Raw genomic sequence first — 19,436 nt, forward strand, 5'->3', positions numbered from 1 at the left:
TTGGCAGACTGCTTCATATGGCCCCCAATCGTTGATGTCGATAAGGCCAGCGCTAAGAAGAGGAGTTATTGACTTTAGCTGACTCCAACGAGACAGCTTAGGAGGTACCTATCTCAATGTTGATAAGCAATCGAATTGTATGTACTGCACAATGAGTTACGCAAGAGATAAAGATTGCACATGTTCTTCGAGCAACCTGGAACTTGGGTAATCAGGTGTGGAGCTTTTGCTGTTATCAATCCGAAACTCGATACAGATGTATAATACCTACATATTTGCAGCTGGTTGGCCAGCCGACGGCCAGCAGCGAGGCTATCAATGTTGTTCGATGGTCGGCCTGAGAATGTTTGGACGAGGAGTGTCATAGGACTTATTTTACCCATAGTGGTCGTTGCTGGGTCTCTGGTATCGGATCTGAGATACAGGTTCAGAGCACAGCTCAAAAGAGTCAACAAACAGTTACACGTAACTGACGGCAAAGACAGTTTATCAGGCACTGGCGGAGGCTCAAAGGTGTTCCCTTCTAGAGAACTTGCAGGACCAATTCAAGCAGGTCATAGAATGCCTCTCCGCCGCCCTCCACCTTCTCCAACCCTAAGCCTAGAAGCAGCGTCCTCTTATCTTGAGGATCACGTAGAGAAAGATGGCTCGCAATCTGGCTGGCGTAAAGGTGACCCAGTGTTTCCCTTTCCTCGCCGCCACCGCCAACGAGCGTCTTGGGTGTCAGATGGGTCGATGGAAGAGGGCTGGCTCCGGGTAAGGCCGTGTCCACAGAGGCCGCCGAAGGAGCGGAGAGCGGTACTTGAATCTTGACGGACGGTCAGCGGCGCATCTGAGAGCTCGGGGCAGGTGCACTCACCCACTGAGCAAGTCGGCCGTCCTGTGAGGCTGTTATCATGATCTTGTCCGAGAAACTGAGCGACTCAACTTCGGTCGCGACCCCATTGACATTTCCGATCGTTCTCTTTGATGGAGCCGGAAAGGGCTCTGTCCGAACGGAATCCCCATCCATCGCAGAGGAGGGAGAGAGGAGATGCTTGCTCAAATGGGTAGCCTCCTATGGAACTTGTCGGACAGGACTGAGTTAACGACTTGACAACCGACCAGACTCCACAGAGAATGCGCACTGTGATACGCACGGTGTATGGCAACAGCCCCACTTGCCGCTCTTAGCGTCCAGTTTTCTGCCGGGCGGGCAAGATTTGAAAGCTCCAAAGACCCGATGGCTCAACTGATTTTCACAATGAGCATCTGGCGGGTTGAACTGGATTGTAATCTCGAGGTCTTGCCAGCGCCCCAACGGTTACCAGGGATAGGCGCATAATCTGTGACCCTCTTACTATTGTGTTCTCGGACGCTTCTGTTCAGTCGAACACTGGACGGCCCGACGCGTCTATGGCAGGCACCACCTCTAACGCATTCTCGTGAACTTGTCGGATGTGCAAGACACCCAAACAGGAGCCGGAGCCTGAGGTGGTGAACACGTCGGTGTTCAGACCAGGACCACTCCCCTAAGCACCTATCTGACCTTGGGGAAACCGCTATTTTCGGCAGAAAAATGGCCCCTCCGAAGAAATTCGTCCCGAGACAGCGCAAGCGCAAGGTTCTGGAACGGCAAAGGGCGCAGGAGGGAGCTACTCACGATGCAAACCCAGACAGCAACATCCTGGAGATCACGCCCACCCAACAGGCTGAGGCTGAGCGGAAAAGAGCCCAGCTTCGGGAAGAGCTGAGACCACAAGGTGTCAAAGTCAGCAGCAAAAAAGCCAAACGGCTCGAAAAATACATTGAGAACAAGCTCAAGAAGGACGAGAACCGGGAGCTGTTGGCCAAACTCGCCGCTAACAAGATCGACACCAGCTTGTTCTCAAGCAGCAAATCCCTCGGTCAGACGAAAGAGACCAAGAGGGAGGCGTTGAGACGCGCCCTCAGGGAACAGAATGCCGGCCTTGCGCTGGACAAGTCGGAGTTGAGCCTTCTGTACCAGCGCCGGAAGGTCGGGGCAGCAGACCCGCTAGGAGACGAGCCCAGTCCCTCAGAAGATGAGAAGGATGATGAAAATGAGGAGGACTCGGCAACAACCCAGAAAGATGCAGCCCCGGTGGAATCCCAGCAGCTTTCAGCACCACCTGTTCCGTTAGCGGTCGGAGCTGGCCTCAAGCGGCCGCTTGAACTGGACGACTCGGGCCGGCCCGTGCTTGCAAAACGGCAGAAGCGAGGAGGCGTCAAATCAAAGTACTCGATAGCAGCACCGGCTGTATTGGAAGAACCAAGCTCCGAAGAGTGGGATGGGTTCAGCTCTGAAAGCGGCGATCGATCGGCTGAAGCATCGGCTGCCGAGTCCGACGACGGTGGATCAAGTGGTGAAGACAGCCAAAGCACCTCAAACGAGGACGATAGCGATAGTGGCTCAGAAGTCGATGTGGAGAGCTCGGACGGCGATGCCGGCTCCGAGAACGATGATGAGGCGTATAAGCAGCAACGGAGGCAGAGATCGTCCGCTTTCAAGGCCTGGGCTCATCAACAGCGAAACGAAGCGTTGGGATACCAGCCCATCGAAGCAGGTCCCATGATCCTGGACATACCGAAACCAGCGAACTTCACACCTCGGCCGGTTGAGGAAGATCCGCTGCCAATAGAGCTGCAACCTACCACGAATGTCACCAGAAAAGCATATGCCGTGGGGCTGACAAGAGACCCCGAGATACAAGAGGCTCGCTACAGACTACCCGTTGTCGCTGAGGAGCAGAAGATCATGGAGGCCATTCACAACAACGATGTTGTCGTCATCTGTGGCGCAACTGGTTCCGGAAAGACGACGCAGGTCCCGCAGTTCCTCTTCGAAGCCGGCTATGGTGCACCGGACGGCCCAACTCCCGGAATGATTGGCGTGACGCAACCGAGACGAGTAGCGGCCGTCAGTATGTCCAAGCGCGTGGCTCAGGAGCTGGGGGATCACTCCCATGTCGTGGCCTACCAAATCCGGTTCGAGGGCACGGTTGATCCCAAGACGGCTGTCAAGTTCATGACAGACGGTGTCCTCCTTCGCGAGGTCGCACAAGATTTTGCTCTTCGAAAATACTCTGCTATCATCATTGATGAAGCGCACGAGAGGAGCGTAAATACCGACATTTTGATTGCAATTCTCAGCAGAGTTGTCAAGCTCAGAGCAGAGCTGATGAAGGAGGATCCATCGGTCAGGCCCCTGAAGCTTGTCATCATGTCGGCAACACTTAGAGTCGAGGAGTTTACCCAGAACAGAAGACTGTTCAAAACCCCTCCGCGCGTCATCGAAGTCGAAGGCCGGCAACATGAGGTCACAATCCACTTTGCTCGGAAAACACGGCACGACTACATCGAGGATGCTTTCCGAAAGATCAGTAGGGGGCATCGTAAGCTACCTCCTGGGGGCATGCTTGTGTTCCTCACTGGACAAGGGGAGATATCCCAACTCAGCAAACGGTTGAAGGGCGCATTTGGCGGGATGACCTTTGCGGCGGCGCCAAAAGTCCGTATCTCTGGAAACGAAGCTCCCGTCGAGGTGGAGGATATTGATTTCGGAGATGTTGACGATCGGAATGTGAATGACGAGTACGACGAAATCGAATTCGCCTCGGATGACGAGGAGGAAGAGGAGAAGGAATTCGAGATTGACGACGAAGAATCTGGGGCTGGTCCACGACGGATGCATATCCTGCCACTATATTCGCTGCTCCCGACCAAGGAGCAAATGAAGGTCTTTGAGCCTCCACCTGAAGGTTCGCGACTGGTAATCCTGGCGACAAACGTTGCTGAAACCAGTTTAACCATTCCCGGCATCCGATATGTGTTCGACTGCGGCAGGTCAAAGGAGCGGAAGTACGATCCTGTGACCGGCGTCCAGAGCTTCGAGATCGACTGGATCAGCAAGGCAAGCGCAAAGCAGAGAGCCGGACGCGCTGGCCGCACAGGTCCCGGCCACTGCTGGAGGTTATACTCGTCAGCAGTGTACGAGAGAGACTTTCCCGAGTTCTCGGCGCCAGAACTTCTTCGTATGCCTATCGAAGGGGTGGTGCTACAGCTAAAATCCATGAACCTCCAACACGTCGTCAACTTCCCCTTCCCGACCCCACCGGACCGCCAGAGCATTGTCAAGGCCGAAAGACTCCTGACCTATCTGTCGGCGATATCACCGAGTGGGCAAATCACGCAGGTCGGGACGACCATGTCTGTCTTCCCGTTGGCGCCTCGCTTTGCACGTATTCTGCTTGTCGGGCATCTACACGACTGCCTACCATACACCATTGCTATGATTGCGGGGTTGTCGGCCGGCGAGATCTTCATGCCGGAGAACCAAGCCATTCCGGCTGCTGCTGAACAGGCCGAAGAGTTTCGCACCAACGAGGAAGTCATTGCCGAGGACAAGCGGGCGAGGATACGGAGGGCGTTCAACTCGGTCCACAAGAACTTCTGCTCCCTCGATGACAAGTCCGATGCCATGAAGATATTGCAGGTAGTCGGCGAGTTTGCCCACGAGCCGACCGAGCAGTGGTGTGAGAGCCACTTCGTCCGGTTCAAGGTGCTCAAGGAGATCACGCAGCTCCGGTCTCAGCTTACCCAGCTCGTCAAGACGAACCTACCTGGCTTCGCCAATCTCAACGTCCCAGAAAAGCTGCCCCGACCCTCCGAGAAGCAAGTCCAGGCGCTCAAGCAGATGGTCGCGGCAGGCTTCATCGACCAAGTCGCCATCCGCGCTGACAAGGCGCCGAACCCGCCCGAGATGTACCGCAAGCCGCGCCGTGCGATCGATGTCCCCTACCTCCCGCTCATACCACTCGAAAGCGACCGGATACCAACCGACCCGGCCGATAAGCTGGTGTACATCCATCCTTCGTCTCCACTCGCCCACCTCAGCGTGGATGAGTGCCCTGAATACGTCGTGTACGCGCACCTGCAGCGGGCCGGCAACGTTGCAGAGGACAGCGAAAAGAAGCCGAAGACGAGAATGCACGCCCTGACGGACTTGAGCGGCGCACAGCTGGCAAACATCGCCAAGGGTACGCCGCTGATTACGTACAGCAAACCGGTCAAGGAGGTGGCGGTCTCGGAAGACACGCGGGAGGTCTGGGTGGTGCCGTACTTAAGGGCTGAGACGGGCCACGGTATGGGATGGTAGGTTCCCTCTGCTTCGACCCAGCCCCGCATCGCTGTGTGGCTGACAACTGTCTGCTTTCTTGTTAGGCCGCTCCCAATGAGGAAGATCAAACAGAAGAGAGTGCCGGGTAAAGGGTGGGTGGCCGAGTGATGGCTGACGGAAGAGCCGTCGCCCCAGATACGAGCTCGAGGAGGTATGAACTCCCCATCTTGTTTGCTTGTGCCTGCTGTGATGAATTCTCGCAAGAGGCTGTTTATGAATCACTATTATGATTATAAACTATCACCTACATTGTTCTATTTCTGAGCATCGGCGTCTAACAAGCATCTCATCTGTTCGCTTTCATTCACCGAGCATGCGGCTGACTGTCATAGGGGAATCGACTCACCCGAGCCATTCTCAACCGTTGAGGATCTGTGGACTACCCTCCCGCCAATGGGTGGTTTGAATATGGGGAAAGGGTAAAGGGCGGTGGACTCACACGGCGGTTGTTTATTGTACATACCTACATACAAAGTCGGTCCTCACGGGCGAGTCCCCTTTATACCACCTTCCCGGGTCAATGTTCAACCAAAGCCCCGGGCCTCTGCGTGGCGTAGCGTTCAAGGTCGGTGCAACTCCGGGTTCCTGATGACGGAGGTCACCGGTTCAATCCAGGTCTCGGCCTGGTTAACCGGTTTGATCTTGGTCATCGGTTTGATCGGCTGGTAGTTGTTAACCACCTGACCCTGCTCCGACCACAGTTGCTCGGGGGTGCGCCCCCCCACTCTCCAAGGGGAGGGGGAATAAGCCGATAAGTTTTTTGTTTTTATTGACATTTATCAATGTCATTAAACTATCATCATCAATATTCTCAATACATTAATTATGTCGTGTATAAGCGGTGTCTTCTTGTACTAGGATAAAAATGCGAGCTGTGCCTAGATGAAGAGACAACAACCAAGTCAGTCACCCGCTAGTACGAGCGAGGCACTGTCACTTCTTCGCCTCTTTCCTGCCTTGATCACTCATACTCATTCACAGACAGACACTGGAGGGACACACCGTGAATGAAAGTGTGCTGAGCTATCTGCTCACTTCAGGCATATATGTACATACTAACATCCAAACGCTGACCCTCTCTCTCTGTTGTTAACCTTGTAGGAAAAGCCCAGGGTATCGTAGTGACCACATGCAAACTGAAAATAAATCCAAGCAGAACCCTGACGCCCGTCCACCCCATCCTATCCGATCCATCTAGTACCTGTTCTATCTCTGCTATCCGGGTATGCGCGGAAGGACCAGAAGGTCTACTACTTCGTTGCTGTCCTCTGCCTCCTCTTGCTCCGTTGGTTGGTCGTCCTCTTGCGGCTCCCTCTGACCTTCGTTCGCCCAGTAATCCACCCATCTATAAGCCCATTGCCAGTTCGCCGATTGGTCCTCCTTTTGCTCTTCCATATGGCCCCCGTTTAACTCCCCATGCTGCCCACTCTCGTGCTCCTCCTCGTGCTCCTTCCCCCGCGGCTCCTGAGGCCGGCCCTGGTACGACGACGCACGGAGCGCCGCAGCTCCAGACGCAGTCTGATCCTCATCCTCAGTCGCGTCCTGGTCGTCGTTGTGCCTCCCCATATTGTCGTCGTCGTTGGGAGCTTCGGAGCAAGATGGCGAGCTGAACCAACCTAACGACATCTCGTCGACTCCGTGGTCTTGCTGGACCTCTTGCTGGACTTCTTGTTGCACCTCTTGCTGCGCCTCTTTCTCCTTTACAATTAATCTAGGCTCGGGCAACGCCTGCTTCCCCTACTGCGGCGTCACCCCAGCCTTGCTCCCCTTCCTCTTCTTCCCCTTCTGCGTCGCACTGCTCCCACCAGCTGTCTTCGGGCTCTTGTTCTCCTTACCCGATGGCTTGGCGGCCAGCGGATTCTCGGCTCCGACTTGGGTGTTGAGCGCTGGCAAAGTCGGCATGAGGGCCGCCTTCTTAGCGTTGCCAGCCGCTGCGGCAGAAAGACTGACACCTTTCCGGCCAGTTGAAGACAGGTGGAAGTCGCCAGGCCTGCCGGTGATTGGGTTTTCGTTCATGTACTGGTTGCCAAACTGGTGGTGTATGGCGAGAGCCTCTTGAAAAACGGAGGCATCGGGGAGGTTGGCGCTGTATGTGGTTGCTGGTCCACGCGGCCTAGCCGCGGAGGCGCCCGCCTTGGCTGCTGGCGTCGGATAGATACGTCCCCGGGCGGGAGACCAGGATGATATGCTTGAGGCGGTGGAGAGGATCTGCGACACCCCCGTGGAAAGCGAGGCCTGCGGTGAACGTCAGCTAAGCAGGTTACATAGAGTGGTCGGGAACGGGTGCTGCGAACGTACTATCCTGGAGCTAAGAATGTCGGCCATACTGGGTGCCATGTAGATGTTGTCTCCCACCATGAAGTATACCGCATGCAGGGTGATCTCGTCCTCCTCGCCCTGCCGCTTGCGCCGAGTCTGCTTGTTGATAACCCAAACGCCGGTCCCCGCGCCGGGTCCCGTCTCGGCAGGTTCCTGGGCAACGATGAACTCGAGCCCAGACATCGTCTTGAGGCGACCTTCGAAGAGCTCACGCGTCGCCAGAAAAGGTGTCATGTTCGGGTTGTTTAGGCCCTGCTGGAAGACGACCTCATTGTTGGAAGTCTTGTCGTAGAAGGGCGACTGGGCGAAGTAGTAGAGGACGCTGTTGTTGTGAATGCCTCCCTCGAATGAAACCGGGGCGCGCCATTGAATCTCGTCAAGCGGTGGCCCCTGATTGGGCGCTGGGTTCTGCGCCATTTCCGATATTCGGTAACGAAGGATACTTTTGAATGTTTACTTCTGAGTTGTGCAGTTTCCTAGACAAGTGCTGATGATCAGATGTTGATACCGAGAAGCTGGATGTGAGAAGAAAGCGACCTGCAGCTGGACACAGCTTGACGCGGGGGGGCTTTACACTCCACGTGTGGCACCCTTGTCGCGACTTAACTGAGTGGGGCTGCGGGGTACCCACCAGTGGAGTGGTCTACATGTAGTGTAAAGGCTTGGCAGACAGGTGCAGGAGTCAAACTTATGCATGGACACTTTCTTCAACCACGATTGTATTGTACCACAACCCGACCTCAATCCCTTCTTACATCATCCTCACGGCATCCCATCCTTTGCTCGCTGCTGGATAACCGGTTGCTTTCTTGAGTCTACCATTCCTCTTCCGGAGAAACACTCGCCATGGACCTCCTTTCGACCGTCCGCAAGACGGGCTCCCGCGGTGGCGTCAATTTCAGCTGGGACGATGTGGCGACATCACAGTACCGCGAGAATTACTTAGGTCACAGTCTCAAGGCACCTGTAGGGCGCTGGGCTAAAGGTCGCGATCTGAACTGGTACGCCAAAGCAGAACCGACGGCGGCAGATTCTGCTGAATCGGAAGAAGAGAGGGCAGCGCGAGAGCGCCGCGAGGAGATTCGCAAGATCAAAGAAGCCGAAGAGGATGCGATAAACCGGGCGCTAGGTCTGCCGATCAAAGTACGTGATACCACGGGAGCCAACGCAGTGGAAGTGGGCGAGTCGAAGATGCCAAATCGCGACAATGGCGACGTCAAAGATTCAAAGGACGTGGATTCCCAGAAGGGCCGTCCAAGAGACCGTGACTCGGACAGACAGCACGGCAGACGGCATAGAAGCAGAGATCGGGATCGGAGCAGGGATCGGTATCGGAACCGAGATCGGGATCGGAACAGACATCGGGATCGCAGTCGGAGTAGACGACGGGCACGGCGGGATAGCTTAGATGACGGGGCACAAGATTACCACCAGCGAAGGAAGAGCCGCAGCCCAGACTACGGCCGGCGGCGGCAGGAAAACCGACGGGATGAGGCACGCAGTCGGAGTCGAAGCCGCAATCGGGATTATCGAAAGACAGACAGCAGGAGCCGGAGTAGGAGCCGGGACAGGGCGCGGAGGCCCAGGGATCATGGTATACGGCAGCGAAGCAGGAGTAGGACCAGGCGGCGCGATCGGGATTCCGACAGGTAGTCACCCGCGCAAGTCGCTTCCAAGTTGTCAATCTCCATCTATTCCTCATAGTCACGAATACCAAAGTGGATATCCATTGTGTTACTTAGAATCACCTTAAGCTAAAGTAGTGTAATCCTGTATGTTTCCGTCAGAGTCCTTGGGTACGTGAGGGATGTACGGAGGGAATTGGAAATCTGATTAGTGATTGGCCAAGGGTCGATAAGGTAACCTGGAGCCGGTAGCCACGGTAACGTACGTGCCGTTGTGTATGAGTATGTACGTAGTACGTACTCCGTAAGGTTGACGGGGTTAACGGCAGCCTGCAAGCCGCTCGATCTCGAACGTCACAGATGGACCTAACCCTCAGGGTGCTAGACTGACGCCACAACGGCTGACGAACCGACACTTCCACCTTTCTCCTTCTATAGACCAAACATTTGCCACTATCTTCATCTGTTTCTTTTTGAGGCCTTTGGAAAGTCATGGAACGGGGCTGCGACCGACAACAATTCCCACTGTATCTTAATAACCTCTAACGGTGCCGGACAGGTCACATCTCTCACCCGCTCTCGTTCGTAACCGGCGATAGAGTGAACCTGCCGCCCGACACTTGCCTGCCGGACCTTCCTGGCCGTTCCCCAACAGATAGCGAGTCGAACTATCATTTCGGGCCTGCAACGCTTGTGGGCATTGCCGACATCATGGATTATGCGCGCCTCCGCGCAGCCGCGCTGAGCGGTGAAGATGAGGAAGCAGTTACCGTCGATACCCGAGCGCTCATCGACAAGGTTCTGGCACGATACTCCGGCGAATGGACGACCCTGAGAGAACTCATACAGAACGCGGCCGATGCGCAGGCGACGACAGTCAAGGTCAAGTGGGAAACACTGCCTTCGACGCAGGTCCCGCTCCCCGCAGTTGCCAGCCAGTCCGAACTCCTCAAGCATACCATTTCCCACCATACCTTGAGACGGCTAGTCGTCCAGAACAATGGCCAGCCGTTTACCAACACTGACTGGAGGAGGCTGAAGAAGATCGCCGAGGGAAATCCGGACGAGACGAAGATCGGCGCATTCGGCGTTGGCTTCTACAGTGTCTTCGCCGACTGTGAGGAACCCTTCGTCAGCTCCGGCAACGAGGCCATGGCTTTCTACTGGAAGGGGAACGCGCTGTTCACAAGGAAGGTGACTCTCCCACCGGGCGAGGGGAGCCCGGATACTACATTCGTTCTCGACTACAGAAGTACTACAACTCCACTCCCAAACTTGCTATCTGTGAGCCAGTTCCTTGCTACTAGTTTGACGTTTGTCGCCCTCCAAAACATCGAGTTCTGGATAGACGACTGGAAGATTTTGGCTTTGCAGAAGAAGTCATCGCCAAGTTTGAGCGTGCCCATCCCGCAGGACCTAGAGACGAAAACCAAGGACGGCCTCATGAAGCTCGCCGCCGCCGATCGGACGAGCACGCAAATAGACGCAAAGTTCATGAGCGTCATTGGGTGGAAACCACAGACCTCAGCATCGGCCACCAAGTCTAACGAGTCGTACTATACCTCCGAGCTGCCCTCACTGAAGAACTTCTTCTCCAGGCTGACATCGAGCTCGTCGCACTCCGGGCAACGGGGCAAGGCCGCAAAGGCAAAGGAAGAGAAGGCGATTCAGGAGGCAATAGCAGAAGATCTCACTGCAACTTCGACTTCTACTATCTTCCTTCGCGTAATCTCTGCACAGATAACCACTCACGTCTCAGCATCTTTCGCCGCGGAACTGGAGCGTGCGACCAAGAAGTCGCCTCCCAAAATGACCAAAATTTCCATCCTGACTTCATCATACGACGAGACAGTCGCCTCGGAGGCGTCCGCATCCAGCAAGGCTGCTGAAGCTGCCGATGTATTCGCCTCTGTTTTGCCTAGCAAGAAGCCCGGCGGACGTATCTTCATTGGCTTCCCTACCACGCAGACGACCGGCGCAGGGATGCACGTCTCTGCGCCGTCCGTCATCCCCACTGTCGAGCGTGAAGCAATCGACCTGAACGCCCGCTGGGTTCGCACTTGGAACATGGAGTTGCTCCGTGCGGTGGGCATCATGTCCCGGCTTGCTTTTGCTAATGAGATGGGCGACCTGGATGATAAACTCAAAAGGATGTCCGAGTCCAGCAGCAAAAAGGGACCTTCCGTTTCACCGGCGGATGTGGCGAAATGCGTCCCCGAAGCATTGCATATCTTGAAGACATATACCTTTCAAGACTCGACGCCAAGTGCTCATGTTTCCCAGATCATCGAAGAGGCTTTTTGGACTGCCTATAAGATAGCGTCCATTGAGGTCTTCTCTTCGAGGGGAGTGTTGCCAACGACCAGGGTACGCACCTCGTCTGACGAGGTCGCGAGGTTTGTCAGCGGGATCCCGGTGATCCTTAAGGAGATGAAGGAGGATCCGTTCGTCGGGAGACTAATCGACTTCGGTTTGATCACGGACATAACGGTTGACGACATCTGCCAGGAACTTGGGGCCAAGGCGCTCGATAAGGATCAGCTTCACCACTTCCTTCAGTGGATTACGAAAGGTGCTGCCGACAGAGAACTCGACCATCAAAGCGTCTCGCGACTTTTGGATGTCACCGTCGCCACAATAAGTGATGGAGGTGATTCAGGCGAAATAATTGCCCTGGGGAGTGTCAGAAACTACCTCAATAATAAAATCCCAGCGACACTTCCGATCCCTCCCACTACCCTGCCAATTGCGTTTACGGCCAAGATCCCGGAGGCGCGACTGAAGGCCCTGGGCTGGGAGCCTTTGGAGATTGTTCCTTGGTTGTCCTTCCTGATCGAATCCGGACCTGGAAAGCCGGATGAGCAGAATCTCACCAAGTCGGAGAAGTTCGCACATCAAGTTCTGATCGTCCTCTCGAAAAACTGGGACAACCTGAGCCCCAGCTCTAAATCTGCCGTGGTGTCCGCACTTGAAAATGTCACTGTCATGCCTACCAAGGCGGGCATGAGAAAACCGGGCGAATCGTTCTTCCCGTCTGTCAAGCTGTTCGACGATTTGCCTACCCTCGAAGGCTGTGCCAATCTGAAAGAAAAGTTCCTGTCCGCTCTCGGGGTCCGGAAGACTGTCGATCTCGAAACCATCTTCACTCGGCTGTTGAGCCCATCACCGGCTGCTGGGGGTGGCGGCTATGCGAAATGGAGTCACGTCGAACTGATCAAGTACCTCGCTTCGGTAAAGGACGACATACCAGCTGCAGACATGAAGAAGCTCAGGGAATCGCCTCTCTGCCCCGCTGAGGCTGGCCCACGCGGGTTGGAGTCCACGAAAGCCACGGCACGGTTGTACAAGGTGTCTGAGCTCTACGAGCCCAAAGATACGCTGAGGGCTTTGGGGCTGCCCATTCTCCAGTGGCCCGGCCCCCCAGGCAGTTTCAGGAACACCAGCGGGGAGGCACGCTTCCTTTACGCCCTCGGGCTGCGCCCGTACCCATCAGTTCCAGAACTTGTTGACATGATGTCTTCGGCCGATCAAGACCTTCGGAAGGGTGCCATGGGTTATTTCATTGGCAACCATCACCTTAACGGCTACGCAGCTTACGACCTGTCATCGACCGACAACTGTATTCTTCCGATCGAAGGTGACGAGAAGCAACTTGTCCGGCCAGCTGCTTGCTACACAAACGAGAGAGCGGCCGTCCTTGGATATACTATTCTCAGGCGGGACCTGCATCAGCATGCTCCCAAGTTCGGAGTCGCCCGCGATCCTCCAATCACGGGATGCGTAGAGAGACTCATCGCCAGGCCGCCTCAGGACCGGAGCATGGCGATAACTCTCTTTGAGTACTTTACCACTCGGGTGGGAGACCTGGGACACAATAACCTGGTGAGGTTGAGGGATGCCCCCATTGTGCCTGTGTTGAGGCACAAGGAAGGCAGAGCTAGGCTGGACCACATCCGACCTCCGCAGTGTTACTTGGGAAGTTCGTCGACATACAAGGACATTTTTGACTTCGTCGACTTCGGAGCTGATGCGAACACGTTCCTATTCAAGTGTGGCGCCAAGAGCGAGCCTACAAAACATGAGATCGCCGTGCTCGCTTGCAACGAGCCGGCGCGGTTGCTGAGTACGCTGCAGAGTCCGGAGAAGTATATCAACCTTCTCAAGTCGATTTCTGAAGACCTGTCGACCCTTAAGAGGGATAAGGACCTTTTCAAAAAGATGAAGACCTCACCATGGCTGCTTGCGTCTCGCGAGCTGTCCGCTGGAAAGAGTAAGGAATCTGAACTGGATGAGGAGGATGAGGCGCCGATCAAGCATTATCAGCTTGCAAAGGCCGAGGACATTGTCGTTCTCGATGATTACATCAGCTACCGACTATTCAAGGAAGCGCTGTTATGCGCTCCGGAGGATGACCAGCTCGAGAGTTTCTACGTGACCCTTGGATCTTCGCCGTTGGGCAGTATCGTGAGGGAGAATCTTCGGGTAGGACCACAAACAGCAAAACAGACCGGCGCTGAGTGGCTTCGGAAGCATGTGCTCGAGCGCTCGAAGCTCTTCCTGCACGAGTACTCCAGGGACAAGCGGGACGCGATCAAGCACGACACCCGATGGCTCGAGAAGAACCTGCAAGTGGTGTCAGTCACATCGTTGAGCCTGCGACGATCGCTTCATGGTCACGCTAAGACACACCACGAGAAACGGTCCGCGGCGATGGCCGCCGGCGGATGTACACTGTATGTCGCAGCCGAGGATAGCAAGCCCGACATGTATCAAGTCGGACAAGCCATCTGTCAGCTCCTCCTGAACCGGCCCAACCAGCAAGCCTACTTCTTCTTTGAGCCCTTCCTCAAACTCGGCCTGCTGGACCTGCGCGCGCGCGGGTACAACGTCGACCGGATTCTGCGGGCCAAGGCAGCGGAGGCGCGGCTTGTCGAAGAGGAACGGCGCAAGGCGCTGGAGGCGGAGCAACAGAAGATCCGAGAGCGCGAGAAGGAATGGGCGGCTCAGACCGGCGCGGCGGACGTGAAGACCCCAGAACGTGACCGTCGTCGTATGCCGGGCGGCTTCGACGATTCCCCCGAGACCGATACCCTGCCAACGCAACTGCACCCGACCCCGCCTAGAAGGGGCGGTGGTGGCTTTTTCTCAACTATCTCTCGCCGCCTCGGCTTCGACACAGATGAGGACCCCTTTCCTCCGTCGTCCAACCCACCGCAGTCCATACTCGACAGATTCCTCCCCGCCCCGCCCGCAGAACAAATCAAAGCCGGCGCCAGTTCATCCTCCGGCGGCAAGCCCGCCGACGACGGCCGGGTCACGTCGCCAGCGACAGTCCACCAGAACCTCCTCAACGCCATCAAATCCACACGCCCGCACGACTCTTCCACGCTTTTCTCTCCTCCGAAGCAAACCGAAGTCAAAGAGCAAGCCACTTACTGCGACTCCACCCCAGCGCAAAACATCGTCTTCGCCGCGGAAGCGCCGCACGGGATGCATGTGTTCCTAGCTAAGGACTTGGCGGCCGATCATGGGTCATTTGTAGCGGCGCACTCGCGGGCCATCGCGGCGTTTGAGAATACATTGAGGGATGTGAGTGAGGTATATTCCCTGGGAATCAGGGCGCTACATATCTTCTATGACGACAGGGGCGGGACCGTCGCGTTCAACAGCGGAGGCAGTGTGTTTTGCAACCTGCGTTTCTTTGAGCAGTTGCATCTGCCAACGGAGACGACGCAGAAACGAGTCGATGCGATGGTCTGGTGGTGGGTTGTAATCGCGCATGAGCTGGCGCATAACTTGGTTGGGCTGCACGGCTCCGATCATAGTTATTACACGTGAGTACTCCGTCCATTTTCCATATTTCGCTTTTCCCCTATATCGCAAGATCCGACACAGGCAGTGGCTAACTGACACACAACAGCGAGTCCTTTATCCAGCAGTACTTTCCCGTTATGATGAACAAGGCTTTGGCGTGGCTGACGCCCACTGGCTCTGCGACTGCGACTGCATCTGCGACGGGCCCTGCTCCCACACCGGGCGGCAGTGGCCCCAGTGCTCGAGCGCATGAGGTGCCGCCACCACCGTATAGCTTGTGACGAGCCTGGGTAGTTTTTGGTAGACCTGTGGGTAGACGTGTTGGTTTAGAGGTGTTGGATGAGAAAGGGGGTGGGTAGTCTCAGGGGCTTATGTCGGTTCTGCATTTCTTTCTCTCCATGTTTATGCCTGCCCGTCGGCTTTTCCTTATCATTCTAGAGGCAGGACGATAGAGCGATGCAGGGAGTATTGACTATGGCATTACACGGGGGTGGCAGGGAGACGGGTGGTTAGACCAGGTGTTGTATGTGCTGTTGGAGTAACGGTTCATAATATTACAAGGACACCAGTCGTGTGTAACAATGGTCTGAGAGGTGCTTCCTGTGTACCTAGATAGTACTTATGTTTATTGCAACCCCTACCTTCTGCTGCCCCGGAAACTCGGGCTGTTCCTTACGCGGTATGAAATATGCCGCATGGTCGAAGGCGGCAGGCAGCTTATTCAGATCATCATCGACGTATGTGCTTCCCAGTATGGAAGCTGAATGATTCGGGTTAATGGCTCAAAGCATCCGCTGCAAGGGTTGGGTTGGTAAGATGCTTCGGCCGCGCCATCACTTGGTCAGACACTGGACAGGTCCATCCTACACATCCACGACATCTCAGTCAGCTCGGCGTTCGGGAGATTTGGCCAGGGTGATCAGAATCAGGCGATGGATTCCGGGACTCCCTGTTCTACTGTCCAAGCTATGCCATGTGTAAATAATGTAAGGTATGTACGGATTACACAGTTTACGGTATCACCCTGTCAGGTACCCAGATGCGGAGGGGCATCCAGCCTTGAGTCTCTCCGCAACTCAGGTAAGGTAGTAGTAGCAACCCATTGATGTTCTGGCAACACTCAAATGTAGAAGAAAACCTACTAGCACCGATCCAAATCCAGTCCATCTCACCGCACGACCCAAATTGCTCTCCGACCCAGGCGTTCTCGTCCGCGGGCTACCTGCAACTCTGCAGTGAACTGCAGCTCCATCCAACCTTACCCCGCTCTGCAACACAACACAAGACGAAAGCCCGCAGCGGGGCCCCGAGCACGGGGATGCCGAGCCAACACCGAAATACAACCGTCTAACGACAAACACCGGATTTGGTGTCGCCCGACAAGTACCGAGGGACCCAACACACCTGGGCCCATTGAGCCGGACTGCAGCTGCAACGGCGAATGGCTGCCTTCGGCCGTTTTGGCTTCCCGCGTGAGGGGAAGCCACAACCCGGAGAGGGGTCGATCTGATGAGCAGTGCGAGTCTCAGGCTGGGCTGGTATATGGAGTAAATAAATGGATGGTGCTGCATGAATCGAGGTGGACGGTGTCGTCAGGGTGCTTCCATGTCTGTAGTGTACAGTGCCCTACTGCCCAGCAAGGTGAGATGAGCTGCGTCTACCGGCTAAAACTCGAATCTCTAATTCTGGGAATCGTCTCATTGGCATTCAGCTGCACACAACCACAAACCAAGGTACATGTACCTCTATATGATGCTCAAGACTCTCACCCATTCCACCGTCCCATGACCCCTCACTTTCTGCACACCATGTCCCGCAACCATACATGTCCGGGGCCTCGATCGACGTACAATACTCCGTACATGGCAAACGAAGGATGATAGATTGCGGGCGCCAATGGAAAGTGCAATTGATGGATGTTAGCTAGTAGCTAGTCTGGTTGTCGCTATGCCGGGCTGCACGGATAGACCTCGGACTCTCACATCCACCCATTGCTGACCCGTTCGGCATCCATCGATTCAGTCGTTGCTTCCGAAGCAGAGCTAAGTGGACTGCCGAACAACTCACGACAAACTCGGATCCGCAGAACGGCGGACCTTCATAGGCAAACAGAGGGGAAGCATGCACGTATAAATAACCCCGAGTCTGCTCTCATCAGGGAACAAGTTTGGTTTCTCGTCTTCACTCTCCCTCTTATATCTTTCCGCTCCTGCTTCCAGGTGCTGCCCCCTTGTTTGCTGCAATCACACAACATCCGAGTCAACCTTGCATTCATCCCCGTCTGGGTCGATTACCGAACAGGGTCTCCAACGTCAGTCGATCGGCAGCAGTCAGTGATATTAATAAAGCCCAGCTGTCCCGCCGATTTCATCTGGACAACTTCGACTTCAACATCCTTCACATCCACACTCAGTCACAATGGTACTTACTGCTCGTTCTGCCTCCCTTCTCTCCTCTGCCTCCCGCTCCTGCGCCTGGCGGGCCGGTCTTCATGCCCATGCCCTGGGCAGGGCCGCATTCCGAGCTCCCAAGTTTGGCCCGCAATTTTCCCGTCGTCTGCTGACCACCCAACCCGAAAAGGTCAAAGTTCTAGCTGTTCTGTACGACGGCGGCAAGCACGCTGAGCAGGTAAGAACATCCTCCTCCTCTCTCATTTCTACCCCGCCGGATTCTATTATTGCTTGCCACTCGCCTGCCCCTTGCCGAATCGGTCGTGGATGGAACGGAACATACAGCGGCACCAAATACGGCTGGCACGACGTGATGCGTGCTCCGTTCGAATGCGGGGTCCCGGGGGAGCTATTGCGTCAGGAGCTGCAGGCACCAGACGGGCCTTCGGGGCTTCGGGGAGGTGGAGACAGGACGGCTGGGACCCGTCTTGGCGGAGATTCGGCACGAAACGGCGTTGTGGGGCATCCGGCATACCGACATCAACCGGCTCGACTAGAGGGGAGACCAAGGACTAACTGTTGTGGCGAACAGGTGTCAGACCTTCTCGGAACCACCGAGAATGAGCTCGGCATCCGCAAGTGGCTCGAGGACCAGGGCCACACACTGGTAACCACCTCGGACAAGGATGGCGAGAACTCGACCTTCGACAAGGAGCTCGTCGACGCCGAGGTCATCATCACCACTCCGTGAGTTTTCTCTTTCTCGATTTCCTTCAATTCCCATGCATGCATGCCCCAGTAGCGCCCTGAGATGGATACTGAGACGTTCCAGCTTCCACCCCGGGTACCTGACGGCCGAGCGCCTGGCCAAGGCCAAGAAGCTCAAGCTGGCCATCACTGCCGGCATCGGCTCGGACCACGTCGATCTCGATGCGGCCAACAAGACCAACGGCGGCATCACGGTCGCTGAGGTCACGGGCTCCAACGTCGTGTCGGTCGCTGAGCACGTCGTCATGACCATCCTGGTGCTCGTCCGCAACTTCGTCCCCGCGCACGAGATGATCGAGCAAGGCCGGTGGGACGTCGCCGAGGCGGCCAAGAACGAGTTCGACCTGGAGGGCAAGGTTGTCGGCACCGTCGCCGTCGGGCGCATCGGCGAGCGCGTGCTGCGCCGCCTCAAGCCCTTCGACTGCAAGGAGCTGCTCTACTACGACTACCAGCCGCTCTCGCCGGAGAAGGAGAAGGAGATCGGCTGCCGCCGCGTCGACAGCCTCGAGGAGATGCTCGCGCAGTGCGACGTGGTCACCATCAACTGCCCGCTGCACGAGAAGACACGCGGCCTGTTCAACAAGGACCTGATCGCCAAGATGAAGCCGGGCTCGTGGCTCGTCAACACGGCGCGCGGCGCCATCGTCGTCAAGGAGGATGTCGCCGAGGCGCTGCGCACCGGCCACCTCCGCGGCTACGGCGGCGACGTCTGGTTCCCGCAGCCCGCGCCCGCCGACCACGTCCTGCGCACCGCCAAGAACCCCTTCGGCGGCGGCAACGCAATGGTGCCCCACATGTCCGGCACGTCGCTCGACGCCCAGAAGCGCTATGCCGCCGGCACCAAGTCCATCCTGGAGAGCTACCTGTCCGGCAAGCTGGACTACCGCCCGGAGGATCTGATCGTGCACAACGGCGACTATGCCACCAAGGCGTACGGCCAAAGAGAGGCGGCGAAGCGCTCGTAGAGCGGGCGAGATTGGGATGGTAAGGGCATTCGAGGGGTTTCCAGCGGGAGTTGGAGCAGACACTGTACATAGGTATTTTCACCATATTTCAAAGAGTCATCATGAGCTGGGTTAAGGGTCAGATCTAGTCATGAATTTATGAAAGCTTTTCATGATCCGACTTACTACTCATCGTACTGCCTCATTGGCTTGCGGCTTGGTCTGTCCCATTGATTGTCCAGGCAGATCTTTCGGTTCATGATATCCAGACAACCGGTGTGGTTGCGGTGCGTATTATTATGTGCCGACGGACGCTGTGTCATGTCGCGTCTGAGTGTGCTATATAAAGCTGGCTTTTACAAGAGCCTGAACAGACGGTAGGTAGTATATCGATGTCCGA

At 56.0% G+C, this 19,436-nt stretch overlaps 6 protein-coding genes across 6 annotated transcripts; 5 read left to right on the top strand and 1 right to left on the bottom strand.

The window, feature by feature from the left end:
* Nucleotides 1-168: 168 nt before the first annotated feature.
* On the top strand, nucleotides 169-1,117 carry B0T15DRAFT_100266 (uncharacterized protein). Its single transcript, XM_062861349.1, has one exon. The coding sequence runs from the start codon at nucleotides 319-321 to the stop codon at nucleotides 811-813; it is 495 nt and encodes a 164-aa protein (XP_062723959.1). The 5' UTR covers nucleotides 169-318; the 3' UTR covers nucleotides 814-1,117.
* Nucleotides 1,118-1,198: 81 nt separating this feature from the next.
* B0T15DRAFT_100297 (P-loop containing nucleoside triphosphate hydrolase protein) lies at nucleotides 1,199-5,517 on the top strand. The gene is made up of 2 exons (XM_062861350.1): nucleotides 1,199-5,151; nucleotides 5,221-5,517. The coding sequence occupies exons 1-2, from the start codon at nucleotides 1,559-1,561 to the stop codon at nucleotides 5,282-5,284; spliced, it is 3,657 nt and encodes a 1,218-aa protein (XP_062723960.1). The 5' UTR covers nucleotides 1,199-1,558; the 3' UTR covers nucleotides 5,285-5,517.
* A 1,396-nt stretch (nucleotides 5,518-6,913) lies between these two features.
* On the bottom strand, nucleotides 6,914-7,912 carry B0T15DRAFT_392598 (MED6 mediator subfamily complex component-domain-containing protein; the record flags this gene model as incomplete). Its single annotated transcript, XM_062864643.1, has 2 exons — nucleotides 6,914-7,411; nucleotides 7,475-7,912. The coding sequence occupies 2 exons, from the start codon at nucleotides 7,910-7,912 to the stop codon at nucleotides 6,914-6,916; spliced, it is 936 nt and encodes a 311-aa protein (XP_062723961.1).
* Nucleotides 7,913-8,191: 279 nt separating this feature from the next.
* B0T15DRAFT_523730 (kinase phosphorylation protein-domain-containing protein) lies at nucleotides 8,192-9,284 on the top strand. The gene has a single exon (XM_062868714.1). The coding sequence runs from the start codon at nucleotides 8,342-8,344 to the stop codon at nucleotides 9,146-9,148; it is 807 nt and encodes a 268-aa protein (XP_062723962.1). The 5' UTR covers nucleotides 8,192-8,341; the 3' UTR covers nucleotides 9,149-9,284.
* Nucleotides 9,285-9,466: 182 nt separating this feature from the next.
* B0T15DRAFT_523732 (uncharacterized protein) lies at nucleotides 9,467-15,671 on the top strand. Its single transcript, XM_062868715.1, has 2 exons — nucleotides 9,467-14,954; nucleotides 15,041-15,671. Exons 1-2 carry the CDS (start codon nucleotides 9,832-9,834, stop codon nucleotides 15,213-15,215), a joined length of 5,298 nt encoding a protein of 1,765 aa, XP_062723963.1. The 5' UTR covers nucleotides 9,467-9,831; the 3' UTR covers nucleotides 15,216-15,671.
* Nucleotides 15,672-17,352: 1,681 nt separating this feature from the next.
* Nucleotides 17,353-19,057, top strand: B0T15DRAFT_490777 (formate dehydrogenase; the record flags this gene model as incomplete). The annotated part of the gene is made up of 3 exons (XM_062866718.1): nucleotides 17,353-17,562; nucleotides 17,917-18,071; nucleotides 18,157-19,057. 3 exons carry the CDS (start codon nucleotides 17,353-17,355, stop codon nucleotides 19,055-19,057), a joined length of 1,266 nt encoding a protein of 421 aa, XP_062723964.1.
* Nucleotides 19,058-19,436: the final 379 nt, after the last annotated feature.

This window comes from Chaetomium strumarium (genome assembly GCF_033439665.1).
Source record: "Chaetomium strumarium strain CBS 333.67 chromosome Unknown B0T15scaffold_2, whole genome shotgun sequence".
Classification (NCBI taxonomy): Eukaryota; Fungi; Ascomycota; class Sordariomycetes; order Sordariales; family Chaetomiaceae; genus Chaetomium; species Chaetomium strumarium.